The sequence below is a fragment of the Lycorma delicatula genome, chromosome 1 (assembly GCF_047948215.1).
Source record: "Lycorma delicatula isolate Av1 chromosome 1, ASM4794821v1, whole genome shotgun sequence".
Lineage (NCBI taxonomy): Eukaryota > Metazoa > Arthropoda > Insecta > Hemiptera > Fulgoridae > Lycorma > Lycorma delicatula.
This window is the reverse complement of record NC_134455.1, coordinates 146,294,575-146,316,177: the sequence shown is the minus strand read 5'-3', so window position 1 is coordinate 146,316,177 and position 21,603 is coordinate 146,294,575. Positions and strand designations below refer to the sequence as shown.

The following is a 21,603-nucleotide window of genomic DNA, read 5'->3' as shown; positions in this document are numbered from 1 at the left end:
CTCACTCTTTTTGAAGTCTGATGGGACTTCCCCTTTTTCGTAAATATTACACACCAATTTGTATAATCTATCAATCCCTTTCTCACATGCACTGAGCAGTAATTCTACAGGTATTCTGTATTTTCCAGGAGCCTTTCTGTCATTCAAATCTTTTAATGCTCTCTTAAATTCAGATCTCAGTATTGTTTCTCCCCTTTCATCCTCTTCAAATTCCTCTTCTTCCTCTATAACACCATTTTCTAATTCATTTCCTCCGTATAACTCTTCAATATATTCCACCCATCTATCGACTTTACCTTTCGTATTATATATTGGTGTACCATCTTTGTTTAACACGTTATTAGATTTTAATTTATGTACCCCAAAGTTTTCCTTAACTTTCCTGTATGCTCTGTCTATTTTACCAATGTTCATTTCTCTTTCCATTTCTGAACACTTTTCTTAATCCACTCTGCTTTCGCTAGTTTGCATTCCTGTTTATATTATTTCTTAATTGTTGATAGTTCCTTTTACTTTCTTCCTCACTAGCATTCTTATATTTTCTATAGTCATCCATCAGCTGCAATATATCCTCTGAAATCCAAGGTTTTCTACCAGTTCTCTTTGTTTCGCCTAAGTTCGCTTCTGCTGATTTAAGAATTTCCTTTTTTAATATTCTCCCATTCTTCTTCTATATTTCCTACCTTATCTTTTTTACACAGATCTCTTGCGATGTCCTCCTCAAAAATCTTCTTTACCACCTCTACCTCAAGCTTCTCTAAATTCCATTAATTCATCTGCTTACTTTCTTCAGGATTTTAAACCCCAATTTAGATTTCATTATCACTAAATTACGGTCGCTATCAATGTCTGCTCCAGGATAAGCTTTGTAGTCAACAATTTGATTTCTAAATCTTTGCTTAACCATGATATAATCTATCTGACAACTTGCAGTATCATCTGGCTTTTTCCATGTGTATATTCCTTTATTATGATTTTTAAACTAAATGTTGGCAATTACTAAATTATACTTCAAGCAAAATTCTAAAAGTCGGCCCCTTCTCATTCCTTTTGCCTAGCCTGTATTCACCCACTATATTTCCTTCCTTGCCTTTTCCAATGCTTACATTCCAATCTCCAACTATCATTAAATTTTCATTTCCTTTTATGTGTTTAATTGCTTTGTCAATTTCTTTGTATACAAACTCTATCTCATCATCATGTGCGCTTGAAGGCATATAGATGTTAACAATCATTGTTGGAATAGGTTTTGATTATCCTTATTACAATGATTCTATCGCTATGCATTCTGAAATACTCTATTCTCTTCCCTATCTTCTTGTTCATTATGGAACCTACTCCTGTCTGCCCATTATTTGAAGCTGAGTTAATTATTCTAACATCACCTGACCACAAGACATTTTCCTCTTCCCACTGAACCTTGCTAATTCCTACTACATCTACATTTATTCTATCCATTTCCATCTTTAAATTTTCTAACCTACCAACCTTTTTTAGACTTCTAACGTTCCACACCCCGACTCGTAATATGTGATTATTTAATTTTCTGGTGACCCCTTCCTTAGTAGTCCCCACCTAAAGATCCAAATGGGACACTACTTTACTTCTGGAATATTTTACCAAGAAAGGTGCCTCCACCTTTGTTATATGAAAATGCAGAGCTACATTTTCTTGGAAAAAAAGCAGCTGTAGTTTTCCATTGTTTTCAGCTACGCAGTACTCAGACGATTGAGTGATGTTGATATGGCTGTTTAAGTTGTCCTGACCTACGCCCTTAACAACTACTGAAAGAGCTTTCACCCTTTTTCAGGAATCATTCCTTAGTCTGGCTCTCAACAGATACCTCTCCGATATGGTTGCACCTTCAGTTCAGCTACTCTGTATCACTGAGCACTCAAACCCCTTCACCTACAGCAAGGTCTCATGATTCACAAACGGAGAATTCATAATTATGCTGTTTATAAAATTTCAAACTATTTTTTAATACCTTTGTGCTTGGTTTTTTAAAATTTTTTATAATAGAAAAATTGTCTACTAAGAAGTTAAGCACAAATAAAAACATGGACATTAGTTATTTATACACAGAATAAGAAATAAATATAAGACAAGTGTTTTTGTTATCAAGTCTCAGAAGACATTAAAGAAACAACATTTTACCTGCTTCATGGTCCTTAAAAACGACGTCAGAAACTTCAAAAAGCTTGATAGGCAAAGGCATATTTTTGTTGGCAGCAATAGTTTTAAGAAGACCGGGAAGTAAAGTAGTACGAGCCACTTGAAATTCCTGTGTTTTTGGGTTGCTAATATGTACTGCTGAAATATCTTCTATCAGTTTTCCAAGTTTAGAGGAAATGTCATCTCGAGAACACTGACAAAAATAAAAAAGTGTAATGGTAGGTATTATCATTAATTAATTATGATTTAATTAAATCTACACTGTAGTCAGTTTGACTACTGGAAAATAAGATCATCAAGATTACGGAAAGTTATATACAAGATGCTACAAGGGATGATAAATTAATATAAGATATACGGGGTATTCCATTTTAATTCAACAAATGATCAGTGCATCATTATTTTTGATTTTGATGATATTTGGTATATGATAACTCACTCACCTTGTAGTGGCAAAAAAATATTTTTTTATATTTTTAAAATTTTTTTCTTGAGTAATAGACTATTTTCTAATTCATAAACAGGTAAAAGTAGCCATTTTTGTCACTTTTTCCATGAGCTGTAGTATTCTTATTTTACATCGTACAGAGGTCAAAAAGGGCTTTTTGGAAAGAGTAAAGATGGAACCTCATCTTAGTGTACTCAAAATTCATTTTGTTACATAACAAAATCTTGTAATGTTTACTGAAGTTACATTTACAAATTGTTTTTTCAAATTTTGGGTCCAAAATAAATAACGAAAGGCTTAGAGTAACAGGCCTGTTTTTTACCTTTTAACTCTTAGGTACTAGTAGTATTTATAATTACAGCAGTAAGTACTTTTTATGCACTTTAAACCATGTAAAATTTATTTTGTTACTCAAAGGAGTAAAGAAGCGAAAAAAACCGCAAAATAAAAAATAAAAACGTTCCTTCTAACTGTAAACAACATATCCAAAAATACTGTTATGCATTTTTTCGGATTATAGAAATTATAACTAAACTCATTAGAGTAAATAAATTGATAATTAATAAATAGTCAATTACAAAATGATAAATGGTCAAGTTTTTCTATTCACTTTTACCTTATTTTACTCCTGCTAATGGAAGTTATGAATAAATCTTGCACTTTTTAATAACAAACTTAACTAACATAACTTAGTGCTCCTACCACTTTTTTATTGAGTAGAACTGATAAGGCCTTATTCATCTTTGGTGTAATGTGCCCTCTTCCCGTAGCTGATAGAAAAAGCTATGTAGGTATGAGAATTCCAGTTGAACCCATGCTTGATTATCCATCAATGATTTCTTGAATGAAGTACCAGGACCCTGCGGATGGAAAAAGTGTATTCAATATTCCTCTTCATTTTCATGTATTTTGACTTCAATGACTTTGCCTAACCATTACTTGCCATCGTACATGCAGCAGACATAATTTTTACATTTTGGCTTTGGTAAACCTATAAAGCAATCAGAACACTAATGTCCTTGTGTACTGATACTAACATAAATGTTTCTGATTCAGAGGTCGTCCGGACTTTCAGAATACATTTCTATCTTGTTGAAAGATAACTGTGAAAGGTTCTTCTTTCTGGGACTGTTGTGATTACAATGAGAACTGGGGTATTCTTCAGTCTCTTGAACATTTTCATTAGAGCAGAAAAGAAATGTTATATTTTTAATATTGTCTTTGCAATAACTGTACATTTCAGAAGGTGTAACAATTTGATTGTTGACTGTCTTTTGAAGACTTGCTTTAGTCACAGTCTTTTTTACAATTTCACCAATACCATCACATGGTCCTTTTCCATGGTATGAGGCAAAAAAATGCCATTCAGCTGCGATTTCAAAATTTGCTTGATGGTAAGCTTGTCTTACACAGACACAATCCTTCTTGCCTGACATCATTCGGCTGTGCTCATCATACTGGTAAAATCTTGGGACACATTTAAAACATTTTCATCACCGTGACTGGGTTTCTTTTTGCCGATTTGTGACAAAATTCCACATATTGTAACCAACTGTTTGGATTGATAGGCTAAATACTGATTAACACTAAACTCATTTTGAATTTTTTTGAATGCTCCAGCTGCTTGGTAATACACTTAAAATATTATTACTTTTTCCTGGGTTGATGTAACCGTTTTCATTTTATCCTTTATTTTAATGATTAATTCTCTATCTAAATCAGCATAATTTTGTGGAACTAATCTGGTTTCTTCTGTAGAAATATTTAAATCAAAGGAATCATTTAATTTACTGGTAACTGACTCATTTATTTTTGTAACTTTATTATTTAAAGTTGGTTCCTTTGCGCTGCTTGATAATTTTTGAACCTTAATGGGGGAAATGCCAACAGCTGAACAGGCTTTATTCACCAACTGGAGTACAACACACTGATGCTCAAATATATCTTGACATTCCAGTTTGCTTTCTGTATCATCTTGTGGTTTTTGTATTTTATTTAGGCAATTTGAACACAGTGCTCTGCTTGGAATAAATTTTAAATTTGAATTGCTTGTTGAAAGTGTCAAAGATATTTCTTAGCCGGTTTAGTGTGACAGCTAAAAGGGTCAGAGCAACTTTTCCCATTAATATGAAAATATTTATTTAAATATTCAGTTTTATGAAAAGCACAGATTTTTTTGTTTCGATACATCCCTTCTTAAAGATATCAATGTTATTTGCTATTCAGTAAACTCTAAAATATCATGTAATACTGAAGATCTATTGTAAGTCAATTTGTGACATACTGTTTCAGTGTTAATGCCAACTGAACACTCCATAATCCGTTTGAACTTGAATAATATCACCACCACATGGATAGTTGTTTTGCCTTGAAATTGACATTAGAAATTTGTATTTTATCATCTATCACAATACAGAAAGCAATTTGTTCTAATAACAATTTTTGTACATAAAATAATATATTCATGAGCTATTCACATAGTATGACTATTTGGATTGGAGTTTATAAAATGTCTGGATTCCATTCCATTGAAAATGGAAAATGGGATTCCATTTACTCAAACATTTCTTCGACAATGCCATCTTTCTGATCACAAGATCTCACACTCCTCATTGTGAACATTTATATGGCTTTTGTTAAACTCATGATACTATGCCTCACTTTATTTTCTTTATTATTGTAGACTTCTAAATTTACATCACGGAGGATTTTGGTGTATTATGGACTTTTGCATTTAGGAATTGGATCACAATATAATTTATAATAATTGTAGTCATAATTATACACTGACATAAAACCACATAAAAACAGAAACAGCAAATAAATCTGTTATTTCGGTGTATTACAATTCATAATGTATGTAATCCACTGCATAATAGAACAGCAACCTTGTACTGGTGTGTGGTCTGCCCACATACTGAAAAGTAAGAAATACCAAGTCAATGATGATGGCAGTGCATTACCTGGTGAAACTAGTTTGATACATAAAGTACGTATTAACGCCTTATTTGCAAATGAGCTACATACCTCATAGAAAAAGCAATATCATTAACAATAATCTGAAATAAAATAAAATCTTTGATTATTGGAAAAGTAAAACTGTTAAAAATCTCATACAATTTAGAGATGATCTGAACTGTAAGTACTTCAGAAATAAACATGAATTATATACAGGGTTTTACAACCTGAAAATTATCAAAACTTATTTTTGATCTGTTTTGATCATTTGTGCTCATATTTTTCACACTTTACAAGCAATTAGCATACTCTTTTTCTAATATCTGAAAACTGTGCATGTTTAAGATCTAATGCCCTTCACTAATTTAAATGATGCCAGCATAATGTGAAATAAATGAATATCTAAATTCTTATCATGTTTGATGTCATCTAACTTAGACATATTAGGAGCAGTAGCATGAACAAAATGTCATTTGCTTTAGGAATGAAAACAACAACTTCCATGTTACAAAGTTTGCTGACTGTTTTGAGCTTAACTGGCCAGAAGACTTAAAATAACTCTTTTAGTTAAACATACCATCTTTATCATATTGATATGTTTTTCTAAAATGTTAAAATATATAGATAAGTTGGCATATAAGATCTTGATGAAGACAACACGACTAGCAGTTTCTGATAAAATTAACTCAAGCTCTATCAATCAAAACTTCATGTATTTCATGATTTAATAGATTACTAAATCTGCCAATACTGTATTAGATGGTCCACTTTAATTTTTTGTATTATGTATAATACAAAAGTAATCATTTTTCATTTACTGAAAATGGAGAATGGTGATAATAAGCAAATATGTAAAAAGAAAGCCAAAGATAATAATGATAATAACAGGGGAATTGCTCTATCGCATATTACCTATCAAGGTCTTCTTGCAATGGTTACTCCAACAAAGAAAAGATATGAAGGAAAGATAGAGGTATATCAGCATGGATTTGGAATGAAATAATTTAATGATATTATATATTTTCAATTAAAGAGAATTTATGGGAAAAAATAATAATTAAGATAAGATGAACATATATTGTTTGTAGACTTCCAAAAAAGTATGGTAACGCTCAGAGAGAAAGTTTAATCTAGATCATGCAGGCAACGGGATTGGAAAGGAAGTTGACGATAACAAAGGAATGGATGATTAACTTAAATCAAAATTGTAATACAGTGCTAGAAAAAAATAGCGATATAAAATTAGAAGAACTCCTGATCTTGATGAGATTAAGGTAAGGAAAGATGTCAATGATTGATTCTATTCAACAGTTTTTGGAAAAAAAATTAGGTCTGCACAAAACAATAATTTTTCTGTACGGTTATGAACATTACAAGTAACCGAGACCTAAGTATGAAAAAATATGTATGACCTGTTAAAAGATAAAAACAACCTTCCAAAGATGAGTAGAGGTAGCAGAAAAGAGAACATAACATAGAAGAAACAATAATTACTTAAAATAAAACTGCTGACATTTAAATTGAATGGTTATTGAACATATAAAATCTATCTTGCCAACGCTTAAAAACAAAGCCTGAGGGATAGACCAAAATCCACATTGACCAGTCAGACAAGATCCATTGTACAATTGTTAGGAATACATGACTGTAAAAAAGGGATACTTAAAAGAATTAATTAGAGGAAAAATGTATACTGTGTATGTATAATTTACTTTGTTATGTATAAATATTTGAAGTTTTGTTCACCTTAAAATTTAAAAGTACAATCAACATTTTTTTTAAAACTGTACTTTTTCACGTAGAAAGCTGAAAATTGTAGTCTGAATACTCACTCACACTTTGCAGACAGTTATTACAAGAGTGAATCAAATATAAACGGTAATTTTTTTAATAAATTTATTGATTAATAATACATACAATTCATACCTTCATCATTTCTCTATATAGCCTCCTGTACGAACTACATACTTTTGCCAACGATTTGGAAGACTGAATATTCTTTGTTCATAAAAGGCTTGAGGACGAGTTGTCAACCAACTGGGCATGTGCTCCTCAATGTCTTCAAATTGTTCCCCTCTAAGCAGTTCCTTCAAGGGTACAAACAAAAAATAGTCACAGGGGGACAAATCTGAACTATATGGAGGGTGGTCGAGGGTTTCCCAGTGCATTTTTCCCAATTTATCCCTTGTCAAAATTGCAGTGTGCGGCCTGGTGTTGTCATGGAGGATGACATCTCTGATGGATATACCCTGTCTTTTGTTTTGGTAGGCAGCTTTTGTTGACTGTAGCAGCTGGCAATAGTAAGCCACATTCACCATTCATTAATTATAGAGAAAATCAATGAGTAAAACTCCCCTCGAGTCAAAAAAAATTGTTGAAAGAACTTTTCTGGCTAACAGACGGGTTTTGGCTTCCACTGGGCAGTCCTCATCCTTCCTTCACAACTCCTTACATGTCATTTTTGACTCTGGAGTGTAATGATGGACCCATGTTTCATCACATGTGATGATGGGCCTCAAAAAATCATCTCCTTCTTGTCTAAATTGATTCAGAAGTCTCTCACAAATCTCCAACTTCAACTGTTTCTGATTTTCAGTCAACAACCTCGGAAGCAATCTAGCACTAATTCTTCTAAAGCCAAGATGATCAGTGATAATGGATTGAGCACTTCCATGGCTGATTTGAGCACTTCTGACAGGATTTCTTCAACAGTGAATTGACAATCACCTTCGATAAGCTCTCAAACAGCACGAATGTTCAGCTGTAAGACTTGACCTTGGGCATCAATCATGACTTTCGTTTTCTACACTTTCTTGCTCACCCTTACGATTGTCTGGCCCACATATACACTTGGTTCTGGGATTGAGTAGCGTCTCAAACTGTACCTTTAAATGAGTTAAAATTTCCACGGGATTAACACCTTCATTAGTTAAAGACTTTATGATTATACATTGTGCAACAGATGACGGAACCTCTTCCTCACTTATGGCTGTATTGACAACAGAATAGAGCGAAGGAGCTAACCAAGCTGGTTCACCCTCTTTAGCACATCAAACATTAACCACCATTCGCCATCCAGCTGGGAACTGCTTGCTGCGTAGGATACCATTTAAATTTGATTCACCTTCATAATATATTCAAAACTGCGATTTTTCTTCTTTATACAATTACAGTAAATGACTGAATACGATTCAGAGTTTTAGTAAAATATTAAATTTTTAAATTAGACCTTTAAATTTAATAAAATAATCTTCCCAATCAGTGAGATAAGTTGCTAAAACAGCAACACTTATCTCAAAAGAAAGAATTTGAAATGGATATTAAAACATTACAATATACTTACAATGATGGATATTTTGAGAGGAAAGACTTACTTAACCATAAAATGATCACAAAGCATATTAGAAGGCTTGTTTCTAAATGACTTAAAACATTTTTCTTTAAGAATAGTATTAGAAATAATATAAACTCTGATAATAATCCAATGAAACTTAGCAGTTTTTTTTTTTGAGTGACTTCTGTTTTGGAATGTGTAAATTGCAAGAACATTGAAGCATGGATTACGGTAAAAAATATAGACTTTTTATTTGAGAACTTGTCAAAAATCAGAGATCTTATTGTAAGTTTATAGGAAAAATTTAATTAAGAACTTATCAATTTACAAGCTGGTAGAAAATTTTTGTACAGAAGAGAATTTGTTTCTAACAAGTAACAATCAGGCAGTCATTTATTTATTGTTCTGGTAATAACAGGCTCATGCTTATCCCCAATTACAATCAATTTATATGATCCGGCAATCATTCCAGTAAGGCAGAGAAGTTGTGTAAAAAATTTTGTGGTTGTTGGAATTTATGTTTACTAAATTAAAAATTTTTATTTCTTTTTTGTTTTTTGTATGATTGATGTAATTGTAGAATTATACACCGACTGATTATGTGGGATGCTGTGAAAGTCAACTATTGGTATTAGTTATTTTAGGTTTTTCTATTACTGTGTTCAGTGGTTAAGTTGCTGTTTTTGAGTTTAATTTGGCCCAGTGGTCAGTACATTGATGAATTAGTTGAATTTTCAAAAAGTATTTTATATATATATATATAATAAATAAGATGAATTTTGTAGTAAATAAATGTTTTGAATATTTGCGAACATAAAACTGTATTTTGGTGAGATCACTACCATTGGTGAGATATTAACACATAACTATGGAATAATGGGTTCCTTAACTGGAGCTAATCCCTGTAAACCTTTTTTCCCGAAAATTCTTGAAAATATACTTTTCAATGAACATCACTGAAGGTACGCATCTTCATATTATCAAAATTGATACATGGTGATACTGATGGGATTCCACAATAGCTTTTGGTTATTGTTAATAGTGCATAACTTCCCAAGGAGATTCTTTAAATTGCACCAATGTGATACCCAGTAAAGAAAAAATTTATCATGATAAATTCAACTTTATTATCAGGTCTCTTAGTATATTTAACAATTATTCACATTCATTAATATATCAGATAGTTTATTTTATTTTAGTTTATTTTACCCAAATAATAACATACAGACAAGCTTAAGTTTTTAATATCAAAAACAAACAAAAATGTTTTAGCTTAAAATATGATTCTAATTGGGCAATACCTTAAATTCTTTACACATCAAAATACTATCAATCTCCATGGTGAAGTGGTAACACCACTGGCTTTCATCTGGAGGTTCTGGATTTGAGTCCCAGACAGGTAAGACATTTTTGAAATGTTACAAAATTCATTATCATCCATCCTAGTAACTATCATTGGATGTCAGCCTATTTTAACAAATAAACAAACTGAACGTCAATGCCCATGATAATTAGACAAATGTCAAGGTTCATATTGCATCCCACCATTTCTACATACATAAGATGGCCCCTTAACTTGTTGTTTAGGATTACACATAACTAACTGAACAAACTACTTGCAGCTTAACTGATTGAAAGTTTACATCCACCATTTAAAGATTATAAAGCTTTAATGGAAATATACTGATAACACAACTACAATTCAAAGTTATACTTGAAAGTCACTTACTGAACAACACACTTTAACAGATGTTAAAAAAAATATTATGTGTGTAAAAAAAAAAGATAACTGTATAATAAAATTGGTACACAACAAAAATCTAATCCCCAGTCCAAAATTCATTGACAGAGTAATATAAATAAACAGAAATCTGAATTAAAATGGTAATAAAGATAATAATAATAATACGCAAGTAAGAAGTATAAAAACAAATATACTACATTCAACACACACAAATGAAGTAAGTATGTTCTGCAGTCAGAGATTTTTTTATGAGTATATCATACATATGCTAAAAAACATTCATTACGATTATCTAATTAAATAAATATTGCGATTTTGATGGCAGGTGAAGTCATATATTTTTACTGAACTTTAATAAAAATGTCACATTAAATTAGTAAAAAAAAACAGTATATTAACAATTTAGGTGATACTTTAAATAAACGAACTATAATATCTTTACTCATACTTACTAAAGAAAATGTAAGTGTCTCTGTGAATCCACTTTGTGCAATCTGCTCTCGAACTTGGTCAGATAATTTATTTAATGGAAACTGTAAAAATAATGAAAACATATTAAACAGAAAAAATGTATATAATAAAAGTAAAAAGAAAGTAAGTAGAAAAAAGTTTAAAAACATGAAAGAACATTTGCTTTTGTTACGTAAATTACAGAAATTTCAGTATACAGAAAAGATAAAGACAATATAAAAATCATTATAGCCTTTATGCAGTATATCAATAATAACAATACTGCACATACATAAGGAAACGATTTGATGCTAAGCACATAGCTCTGAAGGACAAATGGATCTTGTTCCTAAGCCACATATCTTCAGTAATGATTATTTCTTGTTTCATCAGTTACAGAGGAGTACAGCAAGTTGTGAATGCTTTTATTCTAACAGCTCAGCATGGTCCAATTCATGTATTTTAGTGAAGAAATTTGATATTTTTCAATAAGCTGCTTTTTTCTATATAGTTTTTTAAAATTATTTAGGAATTTAATGTAACTATTTCAGTGATTTAAAAATATATTTATTTAGTAGCACCACTTGAATTTTACTCTGTATTTTTACACTCTCAAAATCCCACAATTAAATTACACAGCACTAACAGAAACTACAACCTGAATCTTCTTTTTCTATTAAGTTGAAATATGTTAAAAGCTTTTAAAATTAGAAGTAGTGTGACTGAAAATGAGAACACTTTGGTGTGTTAACAACTTTATACATAGTGTTGTTTATTTCAGATAGCAAGGGTTCATAATATAAGTTTGTATTCTTCCTATTTACTTTATTAGGATTACTGAGTTCTTCAATAGAGATCTTTTTCTAAGTTTTACATCAAGGAGATACTTTTGGTATAATAAATTCACTATGATTCTATTTAACATAAATATATATACACAAATAAATATTTTTAGATAGGTATTTTCAACATCTCTGACTAGAAAATATTTATCTTATTTTATCTTGCGAAGGCTTAATTAATACATCTTATTTTTATTCATCCACTACAATAACCTATCAAACCTTAAATTTATTATTAATTTAATTTTAGGAAAAAGAGATCACACCTTTCAATGATATAAGAAATTTCATAAGTTTCCTAGTTTACAGAATATCTGAAGAAGTGGTAATAAAAAAATAATATGTATTAACATTAAAACAAGATTTATCAATAATTAGTATATGATTACTGTTACAATACATTTTATGGGTAAAAAGTATTCATTGAAGTACAAAATTATTTTATAGGATTATTTCGTAGTTGCAATAGTTCAAAATATTAGAGTATTTATTACAGTATACAAAATTTCATTTATAAAATATTTCTTTCAAACATAAAACAAAATATTTCATTTTGGGCTATACATACAAATAAATTGAATAGTTTTTAAGAGAAAAAGTATTATTATATACTTATTATTATACTTACAGTGTTTCTTAAGTATTATTTATAAATATATATATATTACTTTTAAAAAATGATTAGAACAAGTACAAGGGACATTCAATAATTAACAAGACAAACTTGATATAGAGAAAAAAACAATTCTGACGTAGAGAAAAAAACAATTTATTCAGTGATAATGAAACTTTCACTCCTTTTCAACATAGTCTCCAGCAATATTTAGACACTTATCTCACCGTTCTATGAACTTTCTGATTCCCACAGCACAGAAGTCCTTACCTTGCTGTTTTGAACCATATTGGTACTGCTTTTTTGACTGTTTCATTGTCATCGAATTTCTTGCTGGGTAAAAAGTCTTTGAGCAGGCTGAACAAATGAAAATCGGATGGGGTAAGGTCTGGGCTGTAAGGAGAATCTGGTAACACCTTCCAACCCAACTTCTCAAACGTTTTTCTCATTCTCTGAGCAATGTGGGGACGCGCATTGCCACACAAGAGAATCACACCTTTTGAGAGAGTGCCTTGATGTTTTTGCCTTATCATGGGTTTCACTTTCTGCTTGAGCATGTTAGAATAGTACTCACTGTTTAAGATACATTGTTCTTCTAAAAATTGGGCCTTGTGAGTCCCAGAAACTATTTACAACACTTTACCAGCTGACATGAGTTTAACATTTTTTTTGGTGGGCGAAAAGGTTTCCACTCAAGAGTTTACAGTTTGAATTCGAACTTGAAATGGTGTATTCACATTTCAGCACAGGTTACTATACTATCTAGAAAGACATTCATTACTTTCCAGTTCAAACAGTTCTTTGAGCTCCGAACAAATGTGAATTCGGTTGTCTTTATGGGCTTGAGTCAACTGTCTTGAAATCTATCTCAAAGATATTTTGCGATAATTCAGCTCATCATGAATGATTTAATGTGTGGTTTCAACACTAATATTACACAAACCAGCAATTTGGGAAATTTTGACTCGCCTGTCTTCGCGAATAAGCTCATTTATGTGATTTTGCAGTGTAGTAGTCAAAACTTCAACTGGTCAGAGCAATGGAGATTATTCACACTTTTCTGCCCAAATTAAACTGATCCACCCACTTAACTTGTTACTGTCATTTAAACAATTTTCACCATACTGTTTCAACATTCTTGAGTAAATTTCCATCTGTTTCACTCCTTCTGATAGCAAAAATCTTATCACTGACACTGCTCTTCCAGTGTACATGTTTCAAGTAGAGCTGACATTCTGAAATCAATGAAAGAGGTGTAACCAATGTAAATTCTGACCTAAATTTAAATGAAGTTGAATTGGCTTATTTAAATTTTTGAATTTATTTTATATCAATTATTTTGTTATATGGATTACTTGATATGCTGATGGATGATATTTTTAAAAACGTAAAAGTTAAATTAATAGCAGCATGATTCATTAAATATCAAAAATTCCTGCTTAAAATAGAATTTTAAGAAATGACATCATGCTTGATATGAACAAACGTTTTCTATACAACGAGCATTATGATTGTGTGAAAACACATACTTACACGATAATTCAGAAAAATAGTGGCGCAATTAGACCGGTGAGACCATCGGAAAGCATCAGTTTTTTGTGTTGGATTTTTACGTGGTTAGTTTAGTGCAGTGAGTATATTAAGAAAACTGATCAGGAAATTCATAAACTATGATTTGTACAGAATACAAGTATGAGAATTTAATGTCAAAGGCCTTGCCATAAAAACATTTCATGGATTTATCAGAAGATTACTTATCCGTTGCCTTTTTTTAAAATAACATTAAAAAATATTATTGAAAATGTAACATGTCATAATGACAAATTATGCTTAAAATTATAATTAAAATTAATTTTGGATTGGCCAATTCCCTAGTATTATAAGTATTAATAAGATATTTTGTTAAGTTCTGATGTGTACAAATAGTTACGTAATAGTGGTTCTACGAACTCAAGTAGACTAGTTATGGGAGTACTGAATCAAATGTGTTTATTGTCATTTTTCTTTATTTTTATTACTAATATGTATTATTCATCGCTGTTGGTAATATTTTTTGATTTGTTGAGTTATTGTAATTTTTTTTTGTAAAACTCAAGAGAGAAGCATAAGCAACATAGTCCTACTACATTGTTTTGCAAATCCCAACAACAGTAAGTTCATTTTTTGTTTATTAAAAATCTATTCTTTAAAAATTATAAAATTTTGTTTTTTTGTATTTTATTTAAATTTTATGTTTTATCAGAAGCTCACAGAGGTTATGTTTAGATTAATTATGATTGAACTGGTGATGTTTTCCTAAGATTGCCAACTTGACCCACAAAAGTTTCACTGTCATTGAATGAACCGTTTTTTCTCTACATCAATTTGTCTTGTTAATTACTGAACGTCCTTCGTACATGACAACCATGATTACTAAAAAGAAGCTTTGATAAAATTTTTTCCACTATGTCAATAACATGAGGTATAGGGCATGTATTTTCTAGATCACAAGAAATTTATCTCAAAAACATAGATGTGCATGTATACATTTATGTATATATTTTATATAAACAGAAAATGGGACAAAATTTTCACAGGGTAGAAGCATGCTAGTTCTAACTGCTAAATTGTATATGTTAATCAATAACCTTTATGAAGAAATTTCACTTTAATAATTTACATTATCTGTCAATTTTTAAATTAATTTAATAACACACAACTACCATAGATAAGTTACTTAATTAATTTTTAGGCAATTTGTGTAAAATTATTTTTTTAATAATTTAAGTGTCATTGCTCTACTGGATATTATCTTCATCCTTGTATTACTACAATTTGACTTTCATTACTATTCTTGAATCTCAAGTTACATGAGTGTACGAGTGTAACATGCTTTGTTCAAGTAAGCCCTTCATTTTCAAATGGTAGGTGTTGGTAATAAAATCAAATTTTTTGAACTTATATTTGCATTTTATTGGACTATTTTATATCTACAAGGGATATTTCTAAAGTAAAGACCGCTGGGAAATTTCTCTCCCTAAGGTTGGCCAACCTGTGTCGTTCATGACCACACTAGTAATGTACACAATGCATTGTTGTCTGTAAGTTGTCGCTTTGTAGTATCTTTGATTATGTATGAGTTATTATGTTGTAAAATGAATAGGAAAATTAATGTTGCTGTCAACTGTGAAACACATGGAGTCATATGTTCTTTAAACCATTAAAATGTTAACATTTTAATGGTTTAAAGATGGCTGAAATTCATAGGCAGTTGGTTGCTGTGTACGGTAATAATGTAATGAGTGAAAGAAGTGTCCAAAAATGGTGTGAAAAGTTTAGAAATAACAGAATTAATGTGTATGATGAAAACCATTTGGGGAGGCCCTTGATAATCACCGAGGACTTGTTGAAACGTGTTGATGAAATCAGAAAAGATTGTTGCTCAACGATTTCTGACTTGGACCTTCTTTTTCCTGATGTTTCAAGAGCTGTTATTGGTCGCACTGTTCATGACCATTTAGGCTTCAGAAAGGTTTGTACACATTGGCTGCCACATGTCTTAATGGAACATCACAAAAAAATACGAATTGGGATCTGCTTTGGAATCTTTGATACGCTACACAGAAAAAGGTGATGAGTTCCTTAATTCAATTGTTACCAGCGATGAAACATGGGTTTTGTATTACATTCCAGAGATAAAATGGTAATCAAGTGAATGGTGTCATCCTCAATCACCAACCAGGCCAACAAAGATGAAGCCACAGCCACTTGGATGCTAACTGATGGCCACAACCGTTTGGCCATCGGTTTGGCATACTACTGATTGAGTTCATGCCACATGGAATGACTATAAAATGCAAAAGCCTACGGCAAAACTCAAAAGCACGCCATTAAAAATCAGCGACATGGACAGCTGACCGATGGCATCATGCTGCTGCACAATAATGCTTGTCCACATGTAGTGGGTCTGATACATAATTTACTAAGAACATTTGGATGGGAAATTTACAATCACCCACCATATAGTCTAGACTTAGCTCCCTCTGATATCCATTTGTTTGGGAAGTTGAAAGAATTTTTGAGTGGTAAGCAATTCGTGGGTGATGATGAACTAAAAATGCTGTTAATCAGTAGCTAAATGGACTGGTGACAGAAGAATACGATGAGGGTATATTGATGCTGGTGTATTGCTATGATAAATGTTTTAATTCATGTCTTGATTATTTAGAGAAGTAGTATAATGTATGAAGTTTAAGAGAAATAAAAAAAATATTTATAAAGTTTTCAGAATAAATTATTTTATAATGAAACGGTCTACATATTTTCTCAGAATTAAATTATCTACAAGTTTTGATAATAAATTTTTGTATTTATTATCCATTTACAGTTTTTATATTACAGATGTAAAAAGTGTTTTTAGGCAACAAACGTTTCTATTTTATTGTTTACGCCAATGCGTAAAGTAGTTTTAATCCAATAATGTTTTTGTTATTATTTTGTCTGTTGTGGTCATAATGTTTCATAAAAACAATTTCTATTTAGTCAAATTAAGCTTAACTGTTTTTGTTATCTCTAATTTTTTATTTTGCGTCAAAATTCCTAGAAGTCTAATTTTCTTTGTCTGCGATGATGTCATTCTTCAACTTGTGCGTATTCAGAAATTATTTTATCAGTCTTACGTAATTCTTTAATGGTCTGCTTGGTTATAAAAACAATCTATGTTATGTCTATCGTACCCAAACTTCCCGTTTATGCTGTTTCTTTCTCGCACCAATACTTGCACGTCAACACACACACTCTCTTTTGTCTACGGCCTAGTTTGTTTTCCCCTCTTCTCATCACGCCACCTTTTGTTAGTTCGGGTCAGATTTCCACGATGTGTGGATGCCTGCGATTCGCTCTCATTTCTCTCTCTCTTGTATTGTGTGGTTATATTCATCACCTTTGTGCATTCATAAACGTGTTTGTATTAGAAACGTTGATTTTTGTGTGGTAATACTCGGTCGCTATATCGTCTTGTTGTACTCCTCAGTGTTTCGTGATTTCACAGGTTTCTATGATTGTTTTGTCTCGTTTCTTTGATAAGTTAATTTTTAAATTCAGTAGATAATGTCTAGTGTTGAAAGTGGTTCAGTCAAATTTAACCAAACCAGCCAAATTTATCGAAGCAGGATCTTTCCAAACTGGTTGTTACAAATTTGTGATGCTCCGTATTATCCAATTTCTAGTAACAAAGTGTTACCTCTGTATTTTCTGATACACCATTGTAGATTACGCCAATGATAAACTGTATGTAATATGTGTACTTTAATTCACGGTTCATCTTTGTACAAAAAATTATGTGTGATTAAGGCAATTTAAAATTATTCATTATTTATTATATTAAACAGTTATGTTATTAGTAAAATTAGTGAAATACTCAATTAATTGTACATTATGAATTTGAAATTCAAGATAGGCTTAAAAAACCATTTCTTCACTCAAGTATAGTCATGAAAGGTGGCTTAGATAAAGGTTGTGTTATTATTTTTCATCTGTAACATATTTTATGTGCTATTAATGCTAACTATTGTTATTATAAAATCAACTTGTAATTAAATAGTACATCAGAATTATAAAAAAAACTTTATATGACACAAACATTCATGGACATGAATGTGTTGGTTGATAATATTTTATATACATTTTAGTGACTTCCAGGAATGTTTTCTATTGTATTTCATTGACTCATGTAACTGCACAAAGTTTTCATTTCATTCGGAAAATAACAATTTTAATGAGTCAGTTATAGTCATTTGACAATAATTATTTATAATTTTGTTTCTGTCTTATTTAAGTACTAAACTTTGTTATTCGAACTTCTTCTATTTTACATAATTTTAATGTGTTAGATTATTGCTGTTGTTAATATTTTTAATCAATGTTAAATATTGTTTTGCTTAATCAAGTATTAAATTATTTTTACAAATTAGAAAAAAGAAGTTATTAACATGAGTATGGCTAAGAAACTTAAATATTTTCAAGAAAGCTTGCTTACTAAATGAATTCTATTTATATGATTACTTATTACAATTTGATTATATTGTAATTAACTTTCTTTTTTACACTGGAATATTATCGTGGCCTTTTTTCTATTACAAACTAGAAATGCAAGTTTTAATTATTTAATGATCAGTATGAACATGTTCATAAATCAGAAAAGGCCAGTGCCAATGATAAGAATTACTGTAGTTTATTTTTCTAAGTTAATGACATTTGTTTATTGCTAATTTTTATTATTACAGAATATGTCAGTAATGCAACAGTTTTCCAGTTACACTATGTTTATGGATGTTATGTTTATAAGTATATGATTATAAAAAAAGATGATTTAAAGTTCTTTTGTTTTCAGGCTTTGTTAAATTGCAGATTTTCATATTATTAGCCTATGCAGTTTATTTGTGTGATAAATTAAAGTCCAATTCTTTTGGCAAAAACGAGCTATGTCATTTTATTTTTGTTAATTTTACCCAACATTTATGTCAGATATTATAAAAATAGTGAGATATGGTTCTGAAACCTGTTTTATTATATTTGTCAGGTCAAAAGCCATAAGAAACCATCAAGCTTACCCCTTACTTTGGTATAGTTTTATTTCTAGAATTTCAGTATGGTTTTACTTTACTCTTCCCTACGAATTGGGGAGATATCTTTCGCTAGCTGTAACTAAAAGTGTTTTCAGATCCATGTTTATAGATATGTTTTTCGTTACTTTCAATAGTAGACGATGCTCAGAATGCGCCAGGAATACTATGTGAATCATTATGTATAAATGAAGGAAGTTTGTTGAAGAGGATAAAAAATGCACTAGTATAATAATAAATCACATTTGTGCAGCCTGTTGTGTTTTTAAGTACTGCACCTCATGTGTTGGAAAAATCGAATCTAATATAAGAAATTTCAAAATAAACTTACTTGATTTGATATTGTACTAATTTTTGGAATAGTTTTTATAATATTATTATATCCATATGCAATGGCGACATCCTCATATATGTCAACAGGATGAATTATATCATGTCTGGTTGGAGGTACTTCAACTAATAATTCACTACCAACATTGACATGTTTAGCTTTTAGGCACATCTTAGACAGCAGTTCAGCAAGCTTAGCAGGTGTTTCACTAACAACAAAAAAAGCATAATAAATATTTTCCTGAGGTTCAATAAAACTTAATTTTAGCATTTTTTTAAACAAAATATCTAAAATCATAAACAGGAGAATGTTCTAAGTTTGAAATGTAAACCTCCTTTGGACTCCTGTTATTCATATTTCTTTTTGTTTTGTGCAAAAACCCAATCATTTGCTTTTTCATATGTAGCTATTAATTTTCTACTGAAACTTCTCTTGTAGAAATTTCACAGCAATTTCTACAAAAGAAACTTTCAAGATTTTTTACATTAGATTCAGATTTAGTTTCATAGATTTTACAGTAGTTTCATAGATCCAGATTTAGGCCTGAAGGTTTTGTTCAAACCTCGTTTTTATATCATTTTCTTTTATGTCTGTATCCCGTCACCTTGATCTCAGTTTTCAATTTTTAAATTTCAAAATACACTTCATCAGTAATAAATTAGAGTCAGAATTATCCTTCACTTCTGGATAAGCCCATACTCTGGTTTTAAAATCTCCATCTAACAATTACCTCCTCGAAGAAGTAGAGGAATCCCATTTACAGCGCCTGGGCAGTGTCAGGCTCGCCAACAGCTTATTAAATGTGTAGTGTTCCTGGGCACTACCTACTAAACCTTCACCCCTGGCTGCCTACCCTTCCTGGTACAGCTGGTGTGCATTACTTCAGGAAGGGGGCGTATGCCCTCACACACATTCAGACACTACAGTCAACAGACACGAACCTCACACCCACAAGATACCAAACATCAGATTAAATCTCACCACACACTCCACAATATCCAATTACTCAGAAAACATATCTCACGCCGCACGCTCCACACATCACATCAAAGCCAGCCACATCCAATCACATAAACTAACACCTCACAGACAATCGAACACCATAGTATAGTTACCTCAAGGGTCACCATCAGACGTTGGAGTGGAGTGCCTGTGACCTCAACACACTCAGGCAATTCCCACATGTACGGGGAACCTCCTAGGCTCTCAGTCGCGTGCCTGTCCATCCCTGCACCCTCTGATGACCCCTTCTTCTACCCCTGCGAGACTCCTCTCCAGACGTACGGCTACTCCATGATCTTCCTAGAAACCTTGCTACAGTCATCCAGTTTTCTGCACTTTCCAACACGATCTGCTGCAGTTCGTCTGGGAGGAACATTTCCCTGTTTTCTATGGTGTCCAATAGTTCCCTCCTAGCATCCTCAAATCGGCCATGGGGGGCAGCGAAAGAAGACGTGATATGTTATCTCTTCCTTGTCTACATACACTGGATTACTAGCAGAGTGATCTAGCTTAAACCTAAAAAGGTATTTCTGAATCCCCCATGGCCTGCTAGAAACTGTGTGAGACAGTAATCCAGTGAGTCATGGGCCTTTTAGCACCAACTTCTCAGGTCCCTAATTATGTGGTGTGTCCATCTACCTCTATCATTAGTGTCCCACCACATGTGTCATTCTCTCCTCATTTCTTCTATGATGGAGCTAGCCACTCTCCTTTTTTCTGCAGGTGTTGATGCACATTGTTCTTTAATCTTCTTTCTGCGGGTGATCTCCAGATCGACAGGTAATATTCCCACCAACACTTTGACTGCCTCTTGAGAAACTGTGTGATATGCAGCTGTAATACGGAGGCAGCTCCTTCTGTGTATTGATTTGAGAGCACCTCTGTATATACCGTATCTAATGACCCCTCCCCATATTTTAGCACCGTAAAGTAATGTGGAGTATATCACTCCAGACAGTAGCCTCCTCCACTGCTGCCTTGGTCACCCACAGTTTGGCAGTAATCTGGCAACCAGACGTATGACTTTTTCAGCCTTCGAGCAGGCCTCCAAGACGTGGGTGCCAAAACGTATCCTGGCGTCCACCCATATTCCAAGATATTTTA

The 21,603-nt window shown here is 31.8% G+C and overlaps 1 protein-coding gene across 1 annotated transcript in view; it reads right to left on the bottom strand.

Annotated features, from left to right (window-relative positions):
• beta-PheRS (phenylalanine--tRNA ligase beta subunit) overlaps window positions 1-21,603 on the bottom strand; it is a 93,596-nt gene that overhangs the window by 21,157 nt on the left and 50,836 nt on the right. Inside the window, exons 8-10 of the mRNA XM_075363951.1 lie at window positions 19,498-19,705; window positions 11,112-11,192; window positions 2,158-2,368 (exon numbers count right to left, since the gene is read on the bottom strand). Coding sequence (XP_075220066.1) covers window positions 2,158-2,368; window positions 11,112-11,192; window positions 19,498-19,705 — 500 coding nt within the window. The remainder of the gene's footprint in view (window positions 1-2,157; window positions 2,369-11,111; window positions 11,193-19,497; window positions 19,706-21,603) is intronic.